The sequence below is a fragment of the Scomber japonicus genome, chromosome 21 (assembly GCF_027409825.1).
Source record: "Scomber japonicus isolate fScoJap1 chromosome 21, fScoJap1.pri, whole genome shotgun sequence".
Lineage (NCBI taxonomy): Eukaryota > Metazoa > Chordata > Actinopteri > Scombriformes > Scombridae > Scomber > Scomber japonicus.
This window is the reverse complement of record NC_070598.1, coordinates 14,620,201-14,641,035: the sequence shown is the minus strand read 5'-3', so window position 1 is coordinate 14,641,035 and position 20,835 is coordinate 14,620,201. Positions and strand designations below refer to the sequence as shown.

The window sequence follows — 20,835 nt, the reverse complement described above, 5'->3', positions numbered from 1 at the left end:
CAAGAAAAGCCCAGATTTTGTGGAGAGCTTTAATCAATACTAACCCGCCTGATGCAAATAGTAAATCTTTATCGAGTGACACACCATTTCTTTCAAGTACTCATCATCTCGGAGGGATCTCGGGAGTCCTTTGCCCCACTTGTGGACATCAATACACACCACCACTGTGACGATAATTATCCTGCAATGGCCTCTTGCTTTAAGAAAAGTTAACTGCTGTCCCCGGGACTCAGGCACCCCATGCATCTATGAGAGGTGGACTGTGGGAGGAGGACGTGTTGGAAAAATGCCATGCACACACAGACACACAGACACAGACGCAGACACACACACAGACACAGACACAGACGCAGGCACACACACACACACACACACACACACACACACACACACACACACACACACACACACACACACACACACAAATACACAAAGAAGTGCTCTTCAGATGGATGGCAAGGTTGATAATGGTTGAAATGAAGAAGTGGATCACTGGAGTCCATCCTCTTTTTAGACAGATATGACATAAGACTCCTCAGAGAGGTGAATCATATTGATGTCTGAAGATGAACAATCAACGCAGTACGAGAGGAGAGGAGCACACAGGGGCCACATCAGGCTGCACAGTTCAACTGGAATAAAACTATTTTTCCCCAAGGATGAAGAAATTGTTTCAAATTCCACATTGAAGTCCCCCCCCCCCCAAACACACACAATTAATTGTTTGATAAAAGGAAGAACCATATCTTTGAGTAAAATAGTTTTGATGTTGAAAAGAAATTAGTTTGACTAAACATTTAGAAAAAGATCATAAAATAAAGACTAAATACACAAAATACACTTGATTTCATATAAAATCAGCCTGTTTTATTCACAGGGCACAGGCAATGCTTTGAGGCAATATTAGACCAGCAATGTAGCCTGCAGTAATGTTAATTAATTATCTTAAAACGCCAATACAGCATCATGAGAAATCACTGCTGCTGATAATCTTCGGCATAGAGTATGTGAAGTCTGTCTCTATTAAAAGAGAAATTGTAACTTCCCTTCTAAAATACAGGGGACCCAAATGCTTGAAGATAATTTGCACCTTAATGAATGGAGTCGGTGGTGTTTGTCATTTTTCCTGATGAGAAATTTGACAAAATGACACCCATGTTTATACACCATTTGCTGAGGAGATTTGAAGCTTGAACTGCAGAGCTCAAACATCACCTTCTACTTACTGTAGCCTTTGTTCTGCTCACATCCTATGGCTCAGACTGACAGGTTGCCATAACTGACTGCAGAACCCACAGCCTTCACTTTTCAATTGACGTAATTAACAGTGAAACTAACCTGATGTCATGCTTCTGGTGACAACCTCTAATGAAACACATTGTGTCTGTTACTTCCTCCCGCTAATCAGAAACAATATGGACTCATTAAAGCTCAATTCTGTATGCTAATGTCTTGGATATGTGGTTGTCACTCCTCTTAAGGCTTTGAGTCTGAAGTCAGGTTTTCTCTGTACTTGCCAGTGACCATCTAAACCCCTTCAGGAACATTTAAGCGCCGGCTTCAAAGTGAGAAGAGAACAACTCGTACCAGCGACAAGCATCAGAGGACAGATGGAGACTAATAATCAGAAATAAGGAAGAAGAGATAGATCAAAAGAGAGAAAGCTCCCATGATAGTGTACATTAAGGCTAACCCCAGTGATTTCCACAGCGTGTGGTTTGTGAGTGGGGTAGCAACAGACCACCCAGAGATATAGACGAACTCAAAGTGATGGGAGGCCGCCGCAGACTAGCCAGGCGCTAACTCTAAAGCCTTAAACAACCTGCTTTTCCCTCTGAGGCTGTGAGCAATGCCGTAAACAAACTTTAACTGCTGCATCTGTATCTGAAGCCTCTTTGCTGTGGTGTGGTGCCAGCCCGCCTGCCCTCTAATATGGATCCTTCCACTTGACAACATAAACAACTTGTCAATTAGCAGCCTGTTTGTACAAACGTTTACAGCGTTTAATTCACCAGGGGTGTGGCTGACTGAGACTGCGTGGTGTACCAACTCAGGCAAAAGGGAATAGCTGAGATGATGGATAAAGAGTTTCTGTTTGTGTGTCTCTGTGAGACTATAATTGAACTGTGTGCATGCATCTGTATGTGTGTTTGCAGATTTGTGTTTGTGTGCATGAGAGTGTGAAAGATTGCATGGGAGTCCTAAAATTAGTTGTAAACTGCTGATCGGCTTCGTGGATAGGAAGTTCATTAACATGACTGACGCTTTGATCTGCTGATAAAGTCGAGAATCATGGGACTGTAAACACAAGAGCTGATTAAGACAGCACTCTGTTAACTTTTGCAGGACAGAGAGAGGCAAAGTTTGAAAATGAGAGAGGGCAAGAAAGAACGCAGGGAAAGATCTAATGAACAACAGACGTACAGAAAGAAAGGAGGGCTTTGAGCGAGGAGGCCAATAACCAGCCTGCAGAGATGCAGCAAGCCAGTTGGAGAGAGATAACAGTGAAACACCCAGAAGCTGAAATAACTGGATAGAAACCATCTGTTTCCTGCACTCTCCACTCACCATCAGTGGAGCAGCCGGTAGAGCCGTCACTGGAGCAGTAGCGCATCTCGATCCTCTGCCTTCCCACTTCCAGCAGGCTGGGGTCTGGGATGCGAGCCTTGCAAGTGTAGCGGAAGCGCTGTTCGTAGTGCCCGCCGTTGTCTGAGATGTTGACAGGCGTCCACGGAGTCCAGGGTGTGGTCTTCTTCAGGTCAGGACACGGCAGGGTGTTGCATGACTGGTACTCCTGCAGTCACAGAGATGAAAAAACATTTTACTTTGACAGTGAGCTTTTGGTTGTGGATAGTATGTTTTCAGGCATGTGATTTGGCCCTGGCTGGAGTAGGAAGAGATACTCACAAACCATTAAAGCAGTAATTAAGCATGACAAGGTCATACAAAAAAATTCTAGTGTATTTTTCAGGCATTATGAAGCATAATGCACAGGACAATGGCTTTTGAAATTCTCAGCAGAATGACTAATATGATATTGAACAGTTTATTTTATGAGGGAATTTCAAAAGTCTCAAAAAGCTTTCATTGTCGTTCATCCTTAAACACCACTTGTTTCCATTTCTAGCTAATTTATGTTGCTGTATCTAGTTACCTGTCACCAACCAACCCAATCCCTGTTTGCCTGCCCCAATCTAGTCTGCCATTCTGCTGGCACATACTGACTAAGGATACATTCCCATTAGACCACTTGCTGAACATGGCAAGAGGCAAACACGCCAGGCAGAAAAGGTCATTGATCAAGCTTAATTTATAACCAAGGGGAAAGAATAGAGGGTTAGAGAGAAAAGATGGAGGAGGGGTGATAGCAGGGACCTGGAGAAGTTGATAGAGAAAGAGGCGGAGAAGTGGAGGGGAAAGAAAAAAAAAAGAAGGCAATAATGACAACTCTGCATCTGGCTTTAGGAGCTGGGCAGTAAAAATGAAAAACACAGCACTGAAACTCGAACAGGATGATATGTGAGTCTCATTCAAAAGTGCTATAAGTATATATTTTGCCGCCACTTCCCCCAGCCAACTTCTATATGGAGTCGTGGTTGAGAAATATTCTGCTTTCTGTGGTGCTTTATTTGATGATGAGATTCAAGGAGATAATAGGTGGGTAATAGTCAGTCCAGTCCCCTTTCATGCCCAGCTAAATAAGGTGGAAGTAGTGATACGTCGGGAGGAAATGACACTGTAACTCAAAGAAGAGAAGGTGAAATGGCTGCTATTTTCCTCACCATTTGTTTATTTATGCTGAATAGGCCTTGAGCGACTGCCAGACCTTGACAAAATAAGATAAGAGTTCCTTTCTGCATATCCGTCAGCCTGTCACATGGGATAGGCTGATAGGTCAGCTGAGAAGAGGAACACTATACATTATACAGTATACAGGTCTATTTTTCACCCTCTTACTTCCCCTTCTATGGTCTCTCTTGGTCCCACTTTCCATCCATCTATCTCCATATTTCTTCCATCATGTTTTTCACACACCGCTCATAACTCGCTTTGTGTCAGCTCTCTTTCTCCCTCTCCTTTTTCCTCTTTCCGTCCGTATCTCTGTTTCATCTCTCTCTGTCTCTCCCCATCCACCTTCCTTTCTATCTCCTCCTCTCTCCTCTTCTGCCCTCACTCTCTCTGCCTCCTCCTTCCCGAGGGTACCAAGGTTAAAAACACTGGGAGGATTTAGATTCTGTTAGGGCCCTGTGATGAATGAGGGTGTCACCTCCACCGCACTTCCTGCCTCTCCCCATCCAGCGCAGTAATCATCTCCAGACATTAATATTTAACATTATCACGCATCACAGACCAGCCAGCAATCTGCGATTATCAGCCAATAACAAAAAGGAAGAAGGGGGAAAAAAAGAGTCCACCTCAGCGTCTCACCACTGCCTACAGCGACAAAAAAGCAACACATGGCATGAATAAGGGGGGGAAAAGGCAAACGATATGTGAGTGTTTGCTGTGTGAGTTGTTGATGGTGGCCAAACACAGTAAATATTTAATGATGCTTGTCTGGTAAGCGTTTCTCCCTGTACTCTCAGAGGATTAGTGTTGATGCAGAGGGCTAAGGAGATAATTACCGGGTTTAAAGCTAAACCTCAATCAAGGTCTCTGAAGGCATTCACAACAACTAAGGTATAGAGCTTACAGCATTATGGTCAGCGTATATGTCAACTTGTTCACCAAAAATGTACCTGTAAGAGCGTCCATGCACGTGAATAATAGTTCACAACCTGGGTGTGGGGACCTTCCATGAGGTCTTCAGATAAATCTCAAGGGTAACAAATCATTTTTATGACCTTTCTTGAATCTATTTTGTGTACTACTGGATACTCTAAAAATCATTCATATGACAGAATTATGAAGGGGTAATGAATAATTTGGTTGAAATGCTCAAAGGTCGCATTTACATTGATGCATGACACATGATCTGAGATGACAAGTAGGCATTTGGTCATTGGGTCACAAACCAAAAAAGGGAAGGGAACCACTGACGTTACGGTTTGTGGAGGAGTTGCAGGGGGATCTGTGAAATTTGGTGGCAATCACAAAATGGGATTTTGTAATGATGAGAAGAAAGTTTTACTCATGATTTCTCTGCTGCTTTATCTATGCTTTTTTTATAGGGACAATGCATGTTGAGCAGCATCACTGTGAATGTGCCAGTGTTAGCCAAAAGGCAACTGTGGTCCCATAGCCAGATGCTAGATTAGCCAATGTTTCTATAATTATGCTGCTATGGATAAAATGAGTTTGTAATGTAATGCTATCTACCAGAAATATAAGTGACAAAATGATTGCCATGAATATACAGTGGTGGTCCCCAATATCGGCCCTGTGCATCCTGGGGTCCATGATGTGCAAAACTCACCAAAACTCCAAGACGCCTGCTGCTGACAATATTACCTCCAATGACAAACACTGAAGGAGACTGGGCAGTTTATTGTCTTTTACTGCCAAAAAGCGAACCTTGTTATAGTAGCTATGCATGTGAATACAAAATCAAGCATAATAACAAAAACAAAAAACAGTCCCCGCTGCTCTTAGAGTGGCAATTTTTATAACATGTTTTGAATAATGCATTCAAAACATTCAAAATGGACCCGAGGGTGTGAAATAAACATCAGTACAGCTCTGCCTGTAAAATCCCATAAATGTGCACAGACACACGTACACAGATACACATGCACACACACAAGCAAATTAAATCACTCCATTCGAATGACATTCATTGTGCCAGAGCAGCGAATAGGTCATCTTAGGCATACATTACATTTTGGCCATGTAAATGTGCCTGTCTGCATAAAATAGGAACGATTTTAATTAAATCTATGATTAATTTCACTGTTCAGACATTTAGGCAATAGAAGGTGATCAAACTGAGCTAATTAGCTATTTTAATGTTTGGTCTCACTCTCTCCAATTGATATGGTAAGCTAATAAAACAAAGGAATGAAGCTACAAAAAACAACAATAACAAAAACTAGGAACATTTCCTGCGCTTTTCACTCAGCCACACTCACATCTCAATTTTAGAGAAATTAACTGAAAGTGAACACATGGTGGAAAGCAGTTGAATGTGACAAGTGGCATGTGGAACACAAAATTGGATTCAATTAGTTCGCTGATTTCGACTCATATCTGCGCTCCCCCTGGTGAGAGTGGTGATATGCATTATGGGAAAATGGAGAGTGGCGATTTTATGCTGTGCAACACCTTTAACAGGCAGCTGCTCAGAGATGGCCAACGCTGTAATGTGTTTCTGGCTGGAGCTCAGGAGAGGTGGGTGGGAGGAGGCGCGATAGCATCTCTGCTGCTTCACACAAACAAGCTGCACTGGTTGGTCAGTATAGATGTGGTGATCGGGCGGGTACTGTACTGTAGGTGCAAGACTGTGTATATATGTGCCAAGTTGACTACTGTGTGAAAGTTTGACTTTTGGCTGCTACTGATTTGTGTGTGGGTGTGTGCATGTTTATAAGTTTAGGCATGACTGAGTTATGGATTCAGGCAGCTCCTATCTCATTCTGTCTCCATCCACAGACCTTTCCGCTTATTTTTGAGGTGTTATAGACTGAGGGGATACAAGTTGAGAAGGAAGAAGGGCAAAAAAGAAAGAGAGAGAGTGTGTGTCAGCATAGTATCTGGGTGCTGTGGAAGGATAAGGCCCCAGACTTTCTCCTTATTTTTATTGAAGGATGTATAAATGGGGAGTGGAAGGTGAAATATATTGCGTGTCTTTGCTTCTTTGTGAGTGTGTGTGCCTGTGTGTATGAACAGGAGAAAGTGTGTGTATATGTGTGTAGGCACAAAAGACTATGTGTGGTGTCTGGCCTGCTGTGGGAGGTGAATAATAAGGAGTTGTGCCTCTCCAGCCTCCTACCATCATTACATTCATTATGCATCTAATTGGACTGAGAGAACTCTGTGTGTGTGTGTGTGTGTGTGTGTGTGTGTGTGTGTGTGTGTGTGAGGGAGAGAAAAATTGCGGGCAGAGGAAAGCATGTGTGTTGATGTATATTAGGGTGCCTACATATACACACTTGTACCCTGACATTTAAGTGAGTCGCCAGATGTGAGATACAAGAATGACTTATCCTCCCCAGCGCCGACATCTTTATCTATTGTGGTCGAGTCCACTGAGATGGAAGCCTAATGTTCCTCAAGTCTCCATGACACATCAGTTCAATTAGTAGCGTCGACCAAAACACACTTTGTCAAACACAGACTTCTCTCTCTCTCTCTCCCCACCACTCTGACTCCATAATGAAGCCTGCTGTCGGCCAGGAGCAGGTCTCCTGGCTACACACCAGTGCACACACGCACAGACACACACATTAGCACATGCCGTGCACTCTGAACAATACAAACACACACACATACATAAGTGTGTTCACACATCAGTATGCCTACACAAACACTGGGTACTTAACTTTCATTTCACAGCCTGGCTACACAACTGAACTCCTTGCAGGTAAATAGAACAGCTCTCAATATCATTAAGTGGCTCTGTGGGTCGTCAGTTCTGCATTGCTCATATTTGACTTATTTAACTCACGGATGTTCAGTTCAGTGAAGAAAAATGGTCCTTTTTGACCTGCGGGAGTGAGATCTATTTCATATACTTTCCTGCATACAGTAGGAAATACCAAGGTGAGTGATGGAACATCTCTGAAATAAGCCGTCTTTCATTAAAGGAAAATACCAGGGTGCCATTCACTGCAGAGATGAACCTCTTTTAATTTTGGTTTGATCTTGTTTAAGTTATTTTACGATACATGCAGAAATTATGAAAGTGGGTTTTTTTAACATTTACACAGTTGGCACAGCTTGTAATGTATTAACCTACAACTAGGTGACCTGGTGGATATTAAATATATATATATATATATGTAAAAAGATGTGTGATGTGATATTAAATTTCACATTGCACACAATTTTAAAAAGATTAATTCATGGAGGAGATGTTCCTCTCTTCCTGTAAGTGTCAGATGATTGACAGAAAGATGAGTAAACTGTAATAAACATTGAACACCATTCAGCACATTAACTACATATTGCTGTCATGTATAATGTACATGATGAAGGTGTCTGAGAAAGTTTCTTTCTGTGAATCTCTACTTCGAGATATTGGAAAATTAGCCTCGAATGCTATTTGTGCACCATGAATAATGAAAAGTAAATGAGCATTTGTCTTTCTTTTTCTGTCTCTCATGATTATGAACAATGATGACCTTCCTAATCCACCCTGGATGAACTCTTCAGTTGAACCCATTCAGCCTTCATATACAGTGTGTGTTTTCAGCTTGAGATGTGAACCTCATTAAAAGTGTTAGGGAATTTTTTTCTTTTTCAGAACATCCGACCTTAATGAATAATGATTCAGTGCTTCAGTGTTTTGAAAAAATGACTCTTTATCTAAGGTTGACTGACTGAACAGAGATGGAGCAGTGCGACGTGGACCAGAGCTCAGGTTGATGAAGTTGCAGTTGTGTGTCCTTTTGCATCAGCAAAATGAGGCACAGAGCACCTAAAGGACTAAATACTTCCCTGGTGATAAGCCAGCTGAGGCTGAAGGTAATGACACACAGGGCCACAATAGGGCAAGTTTGATGGAAATAAATCCTAGAGTCTGTTCTTTTAATCACAAATGAGGCAACATTTTGTTTTCAGGGGTGACAAAGGAAGTAGAGACACTTGTGGTTAAATTAAGGTGTCCTTGACCTGAATCCCAACTAGCTTCACTTGTGCTATTCTGAATCTGACTCTGTGCTCTGAGCTCCCTGTGGAGAGGGTATAAGCATTGAACATTTTGCAATTAATAGAGAATCACAAAAAATATACAACTGAATCGCTCAGTGATTCACTTTACAGTGTGTTGGGCATGTTAACCATCTACCGGTGCACTGCGCACTTTTTAATATAAAGTTCCAAAAGTAAAAATGAGTAACTCTTGCAAATTCTCTGCCTGACATCTCTGTAAAACACCAAGCAGATGTTTCCTCATCGTTGTCGATTAATGTCTGTCAAGCGCCTGAAGCTGACCACAGGTGGCTGAGGCAACATCAGCCCTGACAGGTAAATGCGAATGCACACACATACATACATGCACCTACATCTAGGGCAATTTTTTTTAGGTCTCAGGAGGGCATTTAGTTTAAAAAATGTAGCTGTGATGACAGAAGCTGCTATGTGTGTGTGTGGTCCCCTTCTGTTTAATTAAACATGGATCTGTCTAGGGGAAGAGAACACAGACAGATGGCACATAAAAACAAACTTTTTTGGAGGGGTCCATGATGAAATTAAAAGAACGTTTTCCCATCATCCTTTATCTTCAAGTGTTGAATACAAATGTATAGCTATTTTCATTAGAAAGGTGCATGCCACTTTGATTTTTTATAAGGTCTTTGCCTCAAACACTAAACTTCTACTTTTTAGAGGCTTTAGGTGCATTGAGGACACTGTTATACATTAACTGCTGTGCCATTAAGCACTTTATCCGAGTTGTAAATGAAAGGCAAGCTAATAGTTCTTTGATCTGAGTAAATATGCAGCAATAATACATGTTAGCCAAGCTGTCTAAATAAAGTCCTCCCGGGAAAGCGAAGGTGTAGCTAAAGTCTGCATGTAATTACAACTCTGGTGGCTGAGACGGCCCCAATTAAGCTCATGTCACAGTGTTAGAAGACAAGGAGTCGGTGGGGGGAAACAAAACAAAACAAAAAAGGACAACAAGTGAAAGTCCAAAAACAACAGTGAAGGAGAACAGTGTCAAACTGCTAATGATTGAAACACAGGAAGAAGAGGGAATGGGTGAGTCTACACGAGGTGTTTTTCTGACCTTTCCCACTGACACAGCTCTACTCTTTCCATGTCACCTTCTTGTCTGCAATCACTCTGAGACTATCCCTTCCCCTGATACCAAATGAGCCCAAGCTTTTCTCCAAACTGGGGATGAGTCAAACAAAAAAAAAAGAAAAAAAAGAAAGCTCCTGTCAGTCAAAGACAGGGTTTCCCTTTTGGAAACAGCCGTGCAGAGCTACTGAGATCCCCTCGTGCTTACCATCAGTCTCCATTTTTAAACTGAGTTTCCTCTAGGAATGCCCCGCATTCCCAGGATATTTCAGTGAGGATAATGGCTGCGACGCAATGACAGAAATAAGACAGCTGCCATCTGATGTGAATGACTGTGTGTGTGTGTGTGTGAGTGAGAAGGACAGATACAGAGAGAGAAAGAAGGTAGGTACACGTGGTAGATGATATGGTGTGACTGCTAAATTGCTGCTTAATGGGAGGTCACTCTTTTCATTTGGGTGTTCTGCAGCTACTAATGTGTCATGGGCAATTATCAGATACTATATATGCTCTTGAGGTTGCAAGGCCTTGCGTGGGATGTTTCATATGCTGGCAGGGTATTATTTAGCTTCACAACGGACCATTACACAACCTGAGGGATGTGCTTTTTTAGCTCAGTGTGATTTGGGTAGATGAATGCTTTTTTAGCAATTGGAAACATTAAAAAAATATGTCTTCTGACATCACTTTAGTTTTACATGGTGAATCCCTGTGTCCAATCATTTATTCCACTTAAACACAGATAGTAATAATAATATTATACACATATCAAAGGCATGTTACTGTGCGTGTAATCATGATGTCATCCGCCATTCAAAAAAAGGAAGCTTTAAGAATGAGCTTCGTCCTTACACAATTCAAAAACTTAGATTTTTCTATTATAATGGTAAGTTATACACATAAACAAACCAACACTCTGAGAATCCAGTGCATCCACCAGGCCCTGACCCATATTCTTTAATTCATTTCCAAGAGGGACATGAGAGGCTACAGCTATCGTGTTCATCCCTTCTTATTTTTACCAGGACTGTGGATGAGGGAGTGTGTGTGTGAAAATAGCACCAGAAATAACACCAGCATCACATCATTCTGTCAACAAGGAGAACGCAGAGGCTCATATTTCAACACTTCCTTGCATCATCCGCGCTTTGGAGAGAGCTTTGTGGCAGAAAATAAGCCTATTCATATGTGGAGTGATTACTGTGTGTGTGTGTGTGGTATTAAATGGGTCTTGGTAATAAATCTGATGGATGCTGCCACTGTATAAATATAGCCAGGGGATTTGGTCATGTTAGATGTTCCAATTTCATCACCAGTGACTGCTCTTCGCATCAAATGGCTCATGCTAAGATAAACAATGAAAAGACAAGAGAGGAGGACAGATAGAAATATAGTACATGTGAGAGCTTTTGTTTCGCGTGACATACCTGACCACACCCAGGACAGTCGTTGCCGTTCTCACAGGTTCTGCGTCGAGACTGGATGCCTCCGCCACAAGGTACGGTGCAGCGTTCCCATGCCGACCAGGCTGACCAATAGACATGTGGTGGGCAGGGCAGGTGTTCATTGCAGTACCTGGGAAGGAGAAAATGGCTTTATTTAATCAGGAAGCGTCATTGAAATCAAGATTTTTTTTTCATGGGAGACCTGAGAGCAAAACACAACCAGTATACTGTACAAAAAACACATCATAAAATGTCAGACACCCATTAATCATGTATATGTGTACATGTGGGACATCAAGGTAATTACATCAAGCTTCTTCACATAAGTAAAAGCAGTAATACCACACTTGTAATTTCCTTTATTATAAGTACACTTGAGTACACTGCTTGAGAAAATGTATTTGTTACTTATCACCACTTCTTATTGAGTCCTTTACTGTAGTTAGAAGCATTTATGAATGAAGCGGGTGCCTATTGAATCCAACATGAGAGCTTCCTCTGACTTGTCTCTGGAAAATGAAATAGCTACTTTATCTGAAAGAGCACTAAAATTATATGTGAAGGCCACTGGAGACGTCACCGCACTTTTAGCTTTGCCACTGAACCGAAATAGCTACAAAGAGCTTCTACCACAAGACAGGGATGTCTCAAAAAACAAGGCGTGTAAACTTCACTTTAAACAAGCTGTAACAAGCCCAACATGCCTGTTTGATGTGGCCATTGAATGCAGAGAGAAAACGGTGAACCAGAACATCTGATTGAATCATGTCAGCAGAGACAGGTCTGTGGCATATGGCTGAGCGTGAAGTAAAGGGCAGTGTCGCAAAGATAAAAAGTACAGCTGAGTAAAAATTTAATCTCAAAAGTTAATGAACATGCATATGCATTTTGCATAATTCATTGACACAGCCTATTAAAAAAGCCACAAAGATGCATGCATCATCTCTAATTACATCGTTTTACAAGACAGGATTACTACAATGTCTAAAATACTACTCAGTTCTCATTATACAATAACGATAGGCGAATGCCAGCCTTATTAGAGCCATATAATTTATTTTATAAGTTTTTACGCATACTATAAAATTGCTTTTATTGCTATTTTGTTGTTTTTTGGCACATGATTGCCTTTTGAGGAGTCCTCTCGCGCTAAAATAGCTTTAACTTTATTCCCTTCCTCCAGAGGCTCAGGCTTGATACTTCCATTGTACTATTCCCAAACACTTTGCTATTGTTCATGGTGAATCAAAAGCTACATTCTGTTCACCCTGTTTGTAAAAATCCTTAGAGCAGTCTTCTTTTCCACTTTTACTAATCTGCTCACTTGTAGTGGAGACAGCTGGGTTTGGGGGTTGTGGGACTGGAGAGAAGTGTGTGTATTACAATCATGCAAAGGTCTGAAAGAAGAAGAGATGTGTACACACACACACACACACACACACACACACAAATACACACACAAAACACACACACACACACACACACACACACACACACACACACACACACACACACAGCAATTCATGAAAGCAGGCTTGCATACAGACACAAAATACCCCTGCTGCACCAATAAAAAAAACTGTTTTCATCAATACACAGCAGATCTACAGCTTCAAAATCACCATCATACACACTTTATTTATTTCAGACAAGTCAGTGCCAGTGGCGTTGGTCCATCTTCTCTGATCCTTTTCTCACTAAAACACACAGAGCTGATCAGACTAAACCGCTCCTAATTACTCGCTATAGGCTGAGTAAGCAGTGTGGACAGTGTCAGAGTGCTCAGGGAAATACTAACAGAAGGTTCGTAAAAGCAGGCATTAACCAGCCAGATTTAAGCCCGTAGCGCTGCTGTGCATGGTCGGTATAAAAACATTTGCTTTATCTTTAAAAGCTCTGCCTGCTGCAAACAATCAGGAAAGAACTTATGGGAAGCCTACTGGCTAAAAGAACTGCCCAAAAGAGGTGGGAGAAGAGGTTTAGTTTTGTCCTTTGAATTTGTAAGTACGAGTTTTTGTAAACATGTACATTTGAGCTTGCGTGCTACACATGCACACATGTGAACATAAGGTCTGTGAATGAATCCAAACTGTGCATACTCCAGGCAAGAACAAAGTGTGTAGTGAGGCTTTCTACAGATGTCAGACACCTCTGAAAAGAGGTCTGTGCCCTATAAAATAACAGGCTTTCACAGCATTAAAAGAATCGTTCAGGGCTCAAAAGCTGATAAAGTGCCAGTCCTTTTCATTCCATGCAGATTAAAGCTTGTACAGACGACGTTACCTATTTCACACATGGGCAACTATAAACAACAGATGTGCTGGAAGTTTTTGGACACCATTTCACACAGTGAACATACAATGAGAGGTTTTCCCCATTGGGGATATACATTACCTGACACGCCTGGAAATGCTCGTGTTGGACACACACACCTACACACACAGACACACAGACACAGACACAGACACAGACACACACACACACACACACACACACACACACACACACGCATGCATGCATGCACACATGCAAGCAAACATTTTCCAGCATCCTATCTCTTTTCCCTGAGGCAGATTCAGACTGACAGAGCATAATTCATCTGTTAACACCTCTATCTCCCTGCCTCACTATTCGTCTGTCTGTCTGTCTGTCTATCTATCTATCTGTCTGTCCGTCCGTCTGTCCATCCGTCTGTATGTCTGTCTGTCACAAACCAACACTCACACACAGACACATACACACATACATACATGGATCCTTTTCCAGCCGTCATAGCTGGCCCCTAACTCTCCAAAGGTGTTTTAAATAGCTGAACAGAGCAAGTACTGAGAACAGGAAGGGGAGATGAAACAAAGAGATTAAAGCTCGGAGTAAGAAAGAAAGAGAGGGTGGCAAAGCCTGCTTCTGGTCTCCTGTGGCCTTTTGTGCCAGCCAGCATTTTTTTCCCCCTCTTTTTTGGGGGGGGTGGGAGGGGGGTCATGAGTAACTGGGTTTTGCCACTCTCTTCCTATATAGTATTGTCCTCAGAGATCCTGGTGGAGCAGTCCTTGAGAGAGGTGGAAGGTGGGAGGCTTGATGAGTGAAAGAGAAAATGAAAAAGTGCAGAGAAAAGAGAGAAAAAAAGGATGCAATATAAGGTTCATTCTTGAAGGCCATATCCAATTACTTGTCCATCGTGATGCTGTTTCTGTTGCTGTAGTAACGATTGGTGACAATTTATTTCTCTTCATTCTTTTCCTGTACCCTCTGAACTGTATTTATTTGCACTTCTACCTCCACCTCTTGTTAACGGCAGGAGTTGGATGAAAAACATCAGCATGATGCCTCGCTCATTAATGCAGACACTATGGACACAGAGGAAGAATGTCTTCATTAAGATATGCCACTCTTTATTAAAGCCAAATTGAAATAATGTAATATTGCCACATCCATCTAATATTCGAACACCATAGAGCTGTCAAAGCTTTCCTCATTCCTTGTCTGACTTGACACACTGAGATGAACAAAATTTCAACTTCAAAAATATTCATCTCTTGACCTTTTCTACCTGGGCTTCCTTGTATGTCTCTTGGTACTTCTTCACATACTTTCTCCTTGAAAAACGCTTTTTTTTTCAGGCCTTGAAGGTTGCTTAGAAACCACACAAACATCTTTAAAAGGCGATTATTCTACGCCAAAGCCTCCAAATCTTCAAAACGTAGACTCAGTCTGTGTGTGAAAGCCAGATAATTACCCAAGCACAGGCCTATCCCACACATTCCTTAATTGGCTGTCACAAAGTTTGACAGAAGTAGGGGGGGTGGGGGGTAGGGTTGAGAGAAAAAGTCACAGTCAAAGTCATACTTCCCAACTGCAGGTTGCAAATGAAGCCAAAAAAGACTTTTATCTTTTCTTTTACATGCACACAAATCCAAACATGCATGTATAGTAAATGTTTGTATGTAATACCTCTCCTCACGGTTCTGACCAACACATACTCGTCCACCGTGGCGAGGGGTTGGGTTGCTGCAGGAACGCTGACGAACTTGGAAGCCAATGCCGCAGCTGGTGCTGCAGGGAGACCAGGAAGTCCAGGGAGTCCACGCTCCGTTTCTATGGAGACACACAGAGCAACATCAGACTAAGTTACTTTAGCTGGATTACAGTTTAAAGATTTGAATAATCTCCCAAGTTTATCACACCATGACAAACAAGCTCATCTAACTCTGCTTAGAATATGGTGTAAATTTAAGCTGAGCCATGCCACATGTTATTTCTGAAACTGTGTAAATAAATCTAATTAAGATCATTAATAATAAAGATAGTCTGAGAAGATGATTCTCCAATCTTTGTTGTTCAGGAAGGAATTCTTCATTGGAGAAAATCCATTCTTCATCGTTGGTTGCACGCAAAACAGGCAACTTCTCCGTATACTGCAACTTGCTGTCATGATTACTAAATGACTAGTTGTAGGAAATCAATTGACTGACACAAATGTAACTAAATTACCATTTGAATAATGATAGGTTATAGGAAATATAAAGTAAGAAAAACACACATTTCTGTTTTAAGTAATATATTACTTTGGGGTCTGGTGACTGATTTATCACCAAATTTAGATATTAGTTTTGTCCCTTCATCATGCCAGAGTGTGTTCACATGCCATGTTTAGGTTGCTGACTGATGCAGCACAGCAGCAGCATCTCGGTTAATTTTAACAGTGAGAGTGACAAAATCAGTACAAAGTCAGCTAAGTGAGTGAAAAACAACACCCAATCAACACTTGTTAGCCCCAAACAAGTGACAATTAATTTTCAACACAATTTACCCTGTGTGGATCTCACAAGCTGTCCTCTGTTAAAAAGGTGTGAAGGTGTAGTGAATTACAAATGAATATCTATCTATTCCTCAAACTTTCTATTCATCTGTCTATATAGAGAGACAAATATACATAGTAAATATGAATAATAAAGACATAAGACAGATTTACGGATACGAGCTGATGAATCACCAAAGAAATTAACCTGGAGCAGTTGGCGACTTCAACGCTGATCCCATGACACTGCTGGCCTCCACACTGAGGGCTGGGGCTATCACAGGCTCGTGTCCGACAAAGACAGGTCCCTGCGCTGCCTCCATCATTGTGGCTACACGTGGACCATCCGGACCAAGCGCCAAAGCCTCCATCGACTGTCACATTACGGACCTGTTAGTGAAGGAGAAGGCCAAAAATAAAACTTTAAAAAGTAATGGCTTTTCTCAGAAACTGGTCATTGCATTAGAATGATGCTCTCAGGAGCGCGTTGCTCTGGGAAACGCAGCCCACGGCAACAGTGGATGCAAACAGAAATCAATTTTCCTCAAATAGATGCAGAAATTACATCATCTACAGCAATCCAAAACTGTTCAGTTATAGGCACAAAAATGTGCTGAAAACATAGGAGGACATGAAAATTGTCTCAGGATATGATGAGATTCAAAATAAGCAAAACAGAGACCCAGGAAGGCAAATGAGAGCTGTGAATGGACACATTCAAGGGACAGAAATATGAGGAAATGAAAGTGGTTGCATAAATAGACACCTGAAGCAAAACAGTATGAAACAGGAGCTATGAATTACGAGTGATGTCCTGGATATACGAGCTAAACACATGCACCCACAAAAAACACCGGTGTGAGATTCAGAACTGAAGATGATATGAGCCATGTTGATGCTGCATTTCAGGGTGATTTAAAAATGTAAAGAACATTTTCACATGGGTGGAAGAGAAAGTGTGATCATCAGCCACTCTGGCAGAAGCAGAAATAATGTCTGCCCTCTACTCTTATTAGTAATTGAATTCTGCTGCATGTGTAAGACAGACAACATTTACATTAAGCGACTGCCTAGAAAGAAAACAAGTGCAAAGAGATTGCCAATATTGCATCTTTTTCAACAATCATTCAATTATTCATAGCTAAGAACATAAATTAAATGGTGCATGTTTGTGACATTATCTGTTTAGTGAGTACACTTTTTATCTGTCCTTAAAAGACACACAGTAAAAGAAAGTGAAATAGTCATTTTTATTAGTGAGAAAAGTACACCTATTTTATTCAAATGGATAATAGAAAAGAAGCACACCAGAAGGCTGATGAAAAGCACTTGTGTTTTATCTGAATTATAAGAGAAATACTTTCACTTTCATAGGCTTTCTCTTTGTTTAATCTCAAGAATACTGTGACAGCATGTATTTTTTCAGAGTGTGGGTTGATTAAAGTCACTTTGCTGAACTGAGTTCCTTACTATTATAATTATTGTGTAGGATTTCCCACTTTACCTGGGTGGAAACTTAACACTAAATATACAGGACAGTGACTAAGACTCTATTGTATCCTCCCTAAAACCACAGACAGATTTTTTTTTCCATCTAGACATGAGACAGTGGCACCAGATGGCGTTTGTGAATAGGTTGGTAAAGCGTATCTCCTGTCTCTGCCTACACAACACGACTCAGTGTTCAAACCCTTGACAGGCCTCCAGCTCCAAACTTCCACTTTGCAGGAGAAAGCAACAGCGCAGACATTCAGTCAGCTTTGCTGTTTTTTGCTAATGGACTCACAGGGAGTGAAACTAACTGTGATAAAAGACCACGTCATGTTTTTTGGCTTTTCTTGATTTGGCACAAAACCATTTTCAAGCACAACAATTTTCCCATTTTGGCCTGGCTTCTAGAGTCCTATTGTATAGCCATTTCTCTCTGTCAGCAAACAAAGTTATTACTGCCAGAGTTAATTCATGCTCACTCTAAATGGGTTGGACCTAGTTAGACCAAGGTTAAGTGAGTAAATACATATTCCATCTGTGGTGTGGTCAGTGGTATGTGGCCACCTGAAAATACATCAAAACTAAAGGATTAGTGGCTAAAAAGCAGCTGGGAACATGGGTATTATCTTTAATCAGACCTCTCCATTTAAAATGTGTGTGCGCTCTATGGAATACACTCCTTATCTAAACAGTGCATTACAGCTTAGCTGACCGGGTCCTGGTTGACTTAACATAATTACCACAGAAATGCTCTGAATGGCTATGGCAAATTTCCCCCTAGCATAGCAAGAAAATGTTGAGCTGCAATACTGACTTGGCAAAAATGCCAGTTTATGTAAATATATGCATGTGCATATGTGCATGTCTGAATGCATATGTGCAGGCAGCATTAGCCACGTCTCTGCCACTGCTCTGCTGACAGATGCCACGGGGTGCTCAGTGGCTTGAGTGCCAAATATTCGTCTGAACATGAAGTCACATAAAAGGGTATGGAGGCACAACACTCTCTGCTGTGACTGGCTTGAAAATGATGTCTGTGAAACGCTGAAAAAGCAGAGACATGCTGAAATTGATAGGTTTACCGCCCCCCTTATACTGCTCCCAAATTTGGTGCACGTTGAAATAAATGGGCGAGCTGTTTTGCTAATGAACAAGCAGTCAGAGATGAATGATTGAGGCAGTGCTCTTGATCACTCCCGGGGTACAAGCCGCTCCCTTATAGTCAAGTTGTTCAGTCCCAAGATGCCTTTCTTTGGCAAGGATATGTTTCTCAGCCTGGCGTTTGGGGCTGTTGCTTGTAAGCTGTGAGTGCACGGAGAGAATACAGAGCAGGCTGTAGTTTTCAGAGGAGAGGAGCACAGATGAATGTGAGTATTAAATTCATGTGGAGAGAAGAGTGTGCGTAGAGGCTGAGTAATGATAATTATGTTTTCTACCCGAATTTTAAGTTTTAAAGTAGGGACAGAGAAGAAAGCAAGTGCAGCACAATGAGTTATGTACAGATCAGGGAACATCTCTATGAAACTCACAGGGCATTTTGTGATGCTCTGCTCCCATTGGCTCATACGGACACTCTCCTCCAGGGTGGTGCATTTCTTCAGCAACAGATCCCAGCCGCAGTAGGGGTCTCTGGCCCCAACACACGCTCTGGAGAGAGGAAGGAGAGAATAAAAGTTCACTTTTAATCGTTTTTTATTATCCTGTCATATGTGAATACAGACGGATTTTCATTGTGATGGGACAATCCTAACAAGAAGGGGGGTGATGGAGAAAGTTAGACGATAAGGATGTGGGAGAGTGATGGGTGGAAAAATAGGAATTAAAGGAGATAAGGTAAGAGAGGGAAGTAGAAGAGATGGGTAGAGGGAAAGAAGAGATTAGGACAAAGTGGAAGAGACAGGTGTAAAGGCAGAGAAATTTGGAGGAGAGGAAAAAGAGGCAAGGACAGAGAAAATTAACTGGGAGGAGAGAAACTACTGAAGAGACAGAAAAGAGGAGCATGATAAGAAAGGCAGGGATGTTTGAGACAGGCAGGAAAAATGTTAATTTTGTTTATTTGTGAATGTGGAGCATTGGGATGCTCTACAATGCTTACACTGCATCAGCATCCTAAAATTATGTCTTAACACAATGTGCTGACTGATTTTTCAGGTAATCTTCAGGCAAACACCAGGATTATAGTTTTGTGTTCGCCCATACACGTGTACATTTCTGACTCAAATAGCTTATCAGTCCAACAAATATTCACTGTGAGAATACTGAAGCAAAGATAACTGGATCTGTCTTTGCCATATCTGCTTCAGGTGGTTTATTGAGTGCAATAAAAAGCCTGATGTTACTCTTTTCATGCAAATATGCGTCTGCAGTGACAGCAAAATGACATGTCTTGGAGCATCAACGGAGCATCAACGCAGCCTGACATGCCCCTAGTGAAATGTAACCAAAGTTGTCCGTGGGTTCCATAACAATGAACTGCGCACAGACACAGACATAAGATTATGTGAAAATGCAGAAAGGCAAACATTCTATGCTTGCTCGCACACACACACGTGACAAGTGACGTAGTGTCTGTGTGACTAAAAAAAAAGCAGGGAGTAATCGACTGTATCTGTTCGGACAGGGATATCAGGGGAGATGACAGCAGAACAAAATGAAAAGGAGCAAGAACAAGCTAATACCTGTCTTTCAAAGGGGCCTTAAGGGCCTTGCAGATTGTACACCACCCATCAGTAAGTCACCCGGCACAAACAGCCAAACATAGAGACAGCCGTCTAATATTTCAAACAGGTAAACCTCAAAGAAACGTCAGTAATGAACTCAGTAACTCCCTGTAGCTGCCAGTCTATGCACACAGGTTTATTTCTTTTATCTGTTTTTTTATTTTTTATTTCTGACTCTCTTACACTCTCTTAAAAAAAAAGTAAAACCGTGCAAGAGGTGATGAAGTGCCATAATGGCTGCAGCATATATCACAGAGCCACAGCTGTAATATGAGGCCTTAACTCTTCTGTGTATTCCAATAACAGCTCATTGTGTGAGAGATAAGGAATGCAGGTGTGATTCCTTTCTGCGTGCAATGATGGATGGGATCCCAATCTTGTGTTGAGTCTTAACACCCTGGCCTCTGTCTCAGGTTTTCTTTGCCAATATTTATGCCTTGACGGAGTGTCTTCCAGATGGACAGAAACTCAATATATCTGATAA

General features: G+C 41.6%; 2 protein-coding genes across 2 annotated transcripts in view; one reads left to right on the top strand and one right to left on the bottom strand.

Annotated features, from left to right (window-relative positions):
• The window catches only part of mtrr (5-methyltetrahydrofolate-homocysteine methyltransferase reductase), a 295,323-nt gene that overhangs the window by 90,899 nt on the left and 183,589 nt on the right, over nucleotides 1-20,835 (top strand). The gene's annotated exons all lie outside the window — the stretch shown is intronic.
• Nucleotides 1-20,835, bottom strand: part of sema5a (sema domain, seven thrombospondin repeats (type 1 and type 1-like), transmembrane domain (TM) and short cytoplasmic domain, (semaphorin) 5A) — an 86,909-nt gene that overhangs the window by 20,304 nt on the left and 45,770 nt on the right. Inside the window, exons 11-15 of the mRNA XM_053342746.1 lie at nucleotides 19,161-19,278; nucleotides 16,349-16,530; nucleotides 15,294-15,437; nucleotides 11,328-11,475; nucleotides 2,569-2,794 (exon numbers count right to left, since the gene is read on the bottom strand). Coding sequence (XP_053198721.1) covers nucleotides 2,569-2,794; nucleotides 11,328-11,475; nucleotides 15,294-15,437; nucleotides 16,349-16,530; nucleotides 19,161-19,278 — 818 coding nt within the window. The remainder of the gene's footprint in view (nucleotides 1-2,568; nucleotides 2,795-11,327; nucleotides 11,476-15,293; nucleotides 15,438-16,348; nucleotides 16,531-19,160; nucleotides 19,279-20,835) is intronic.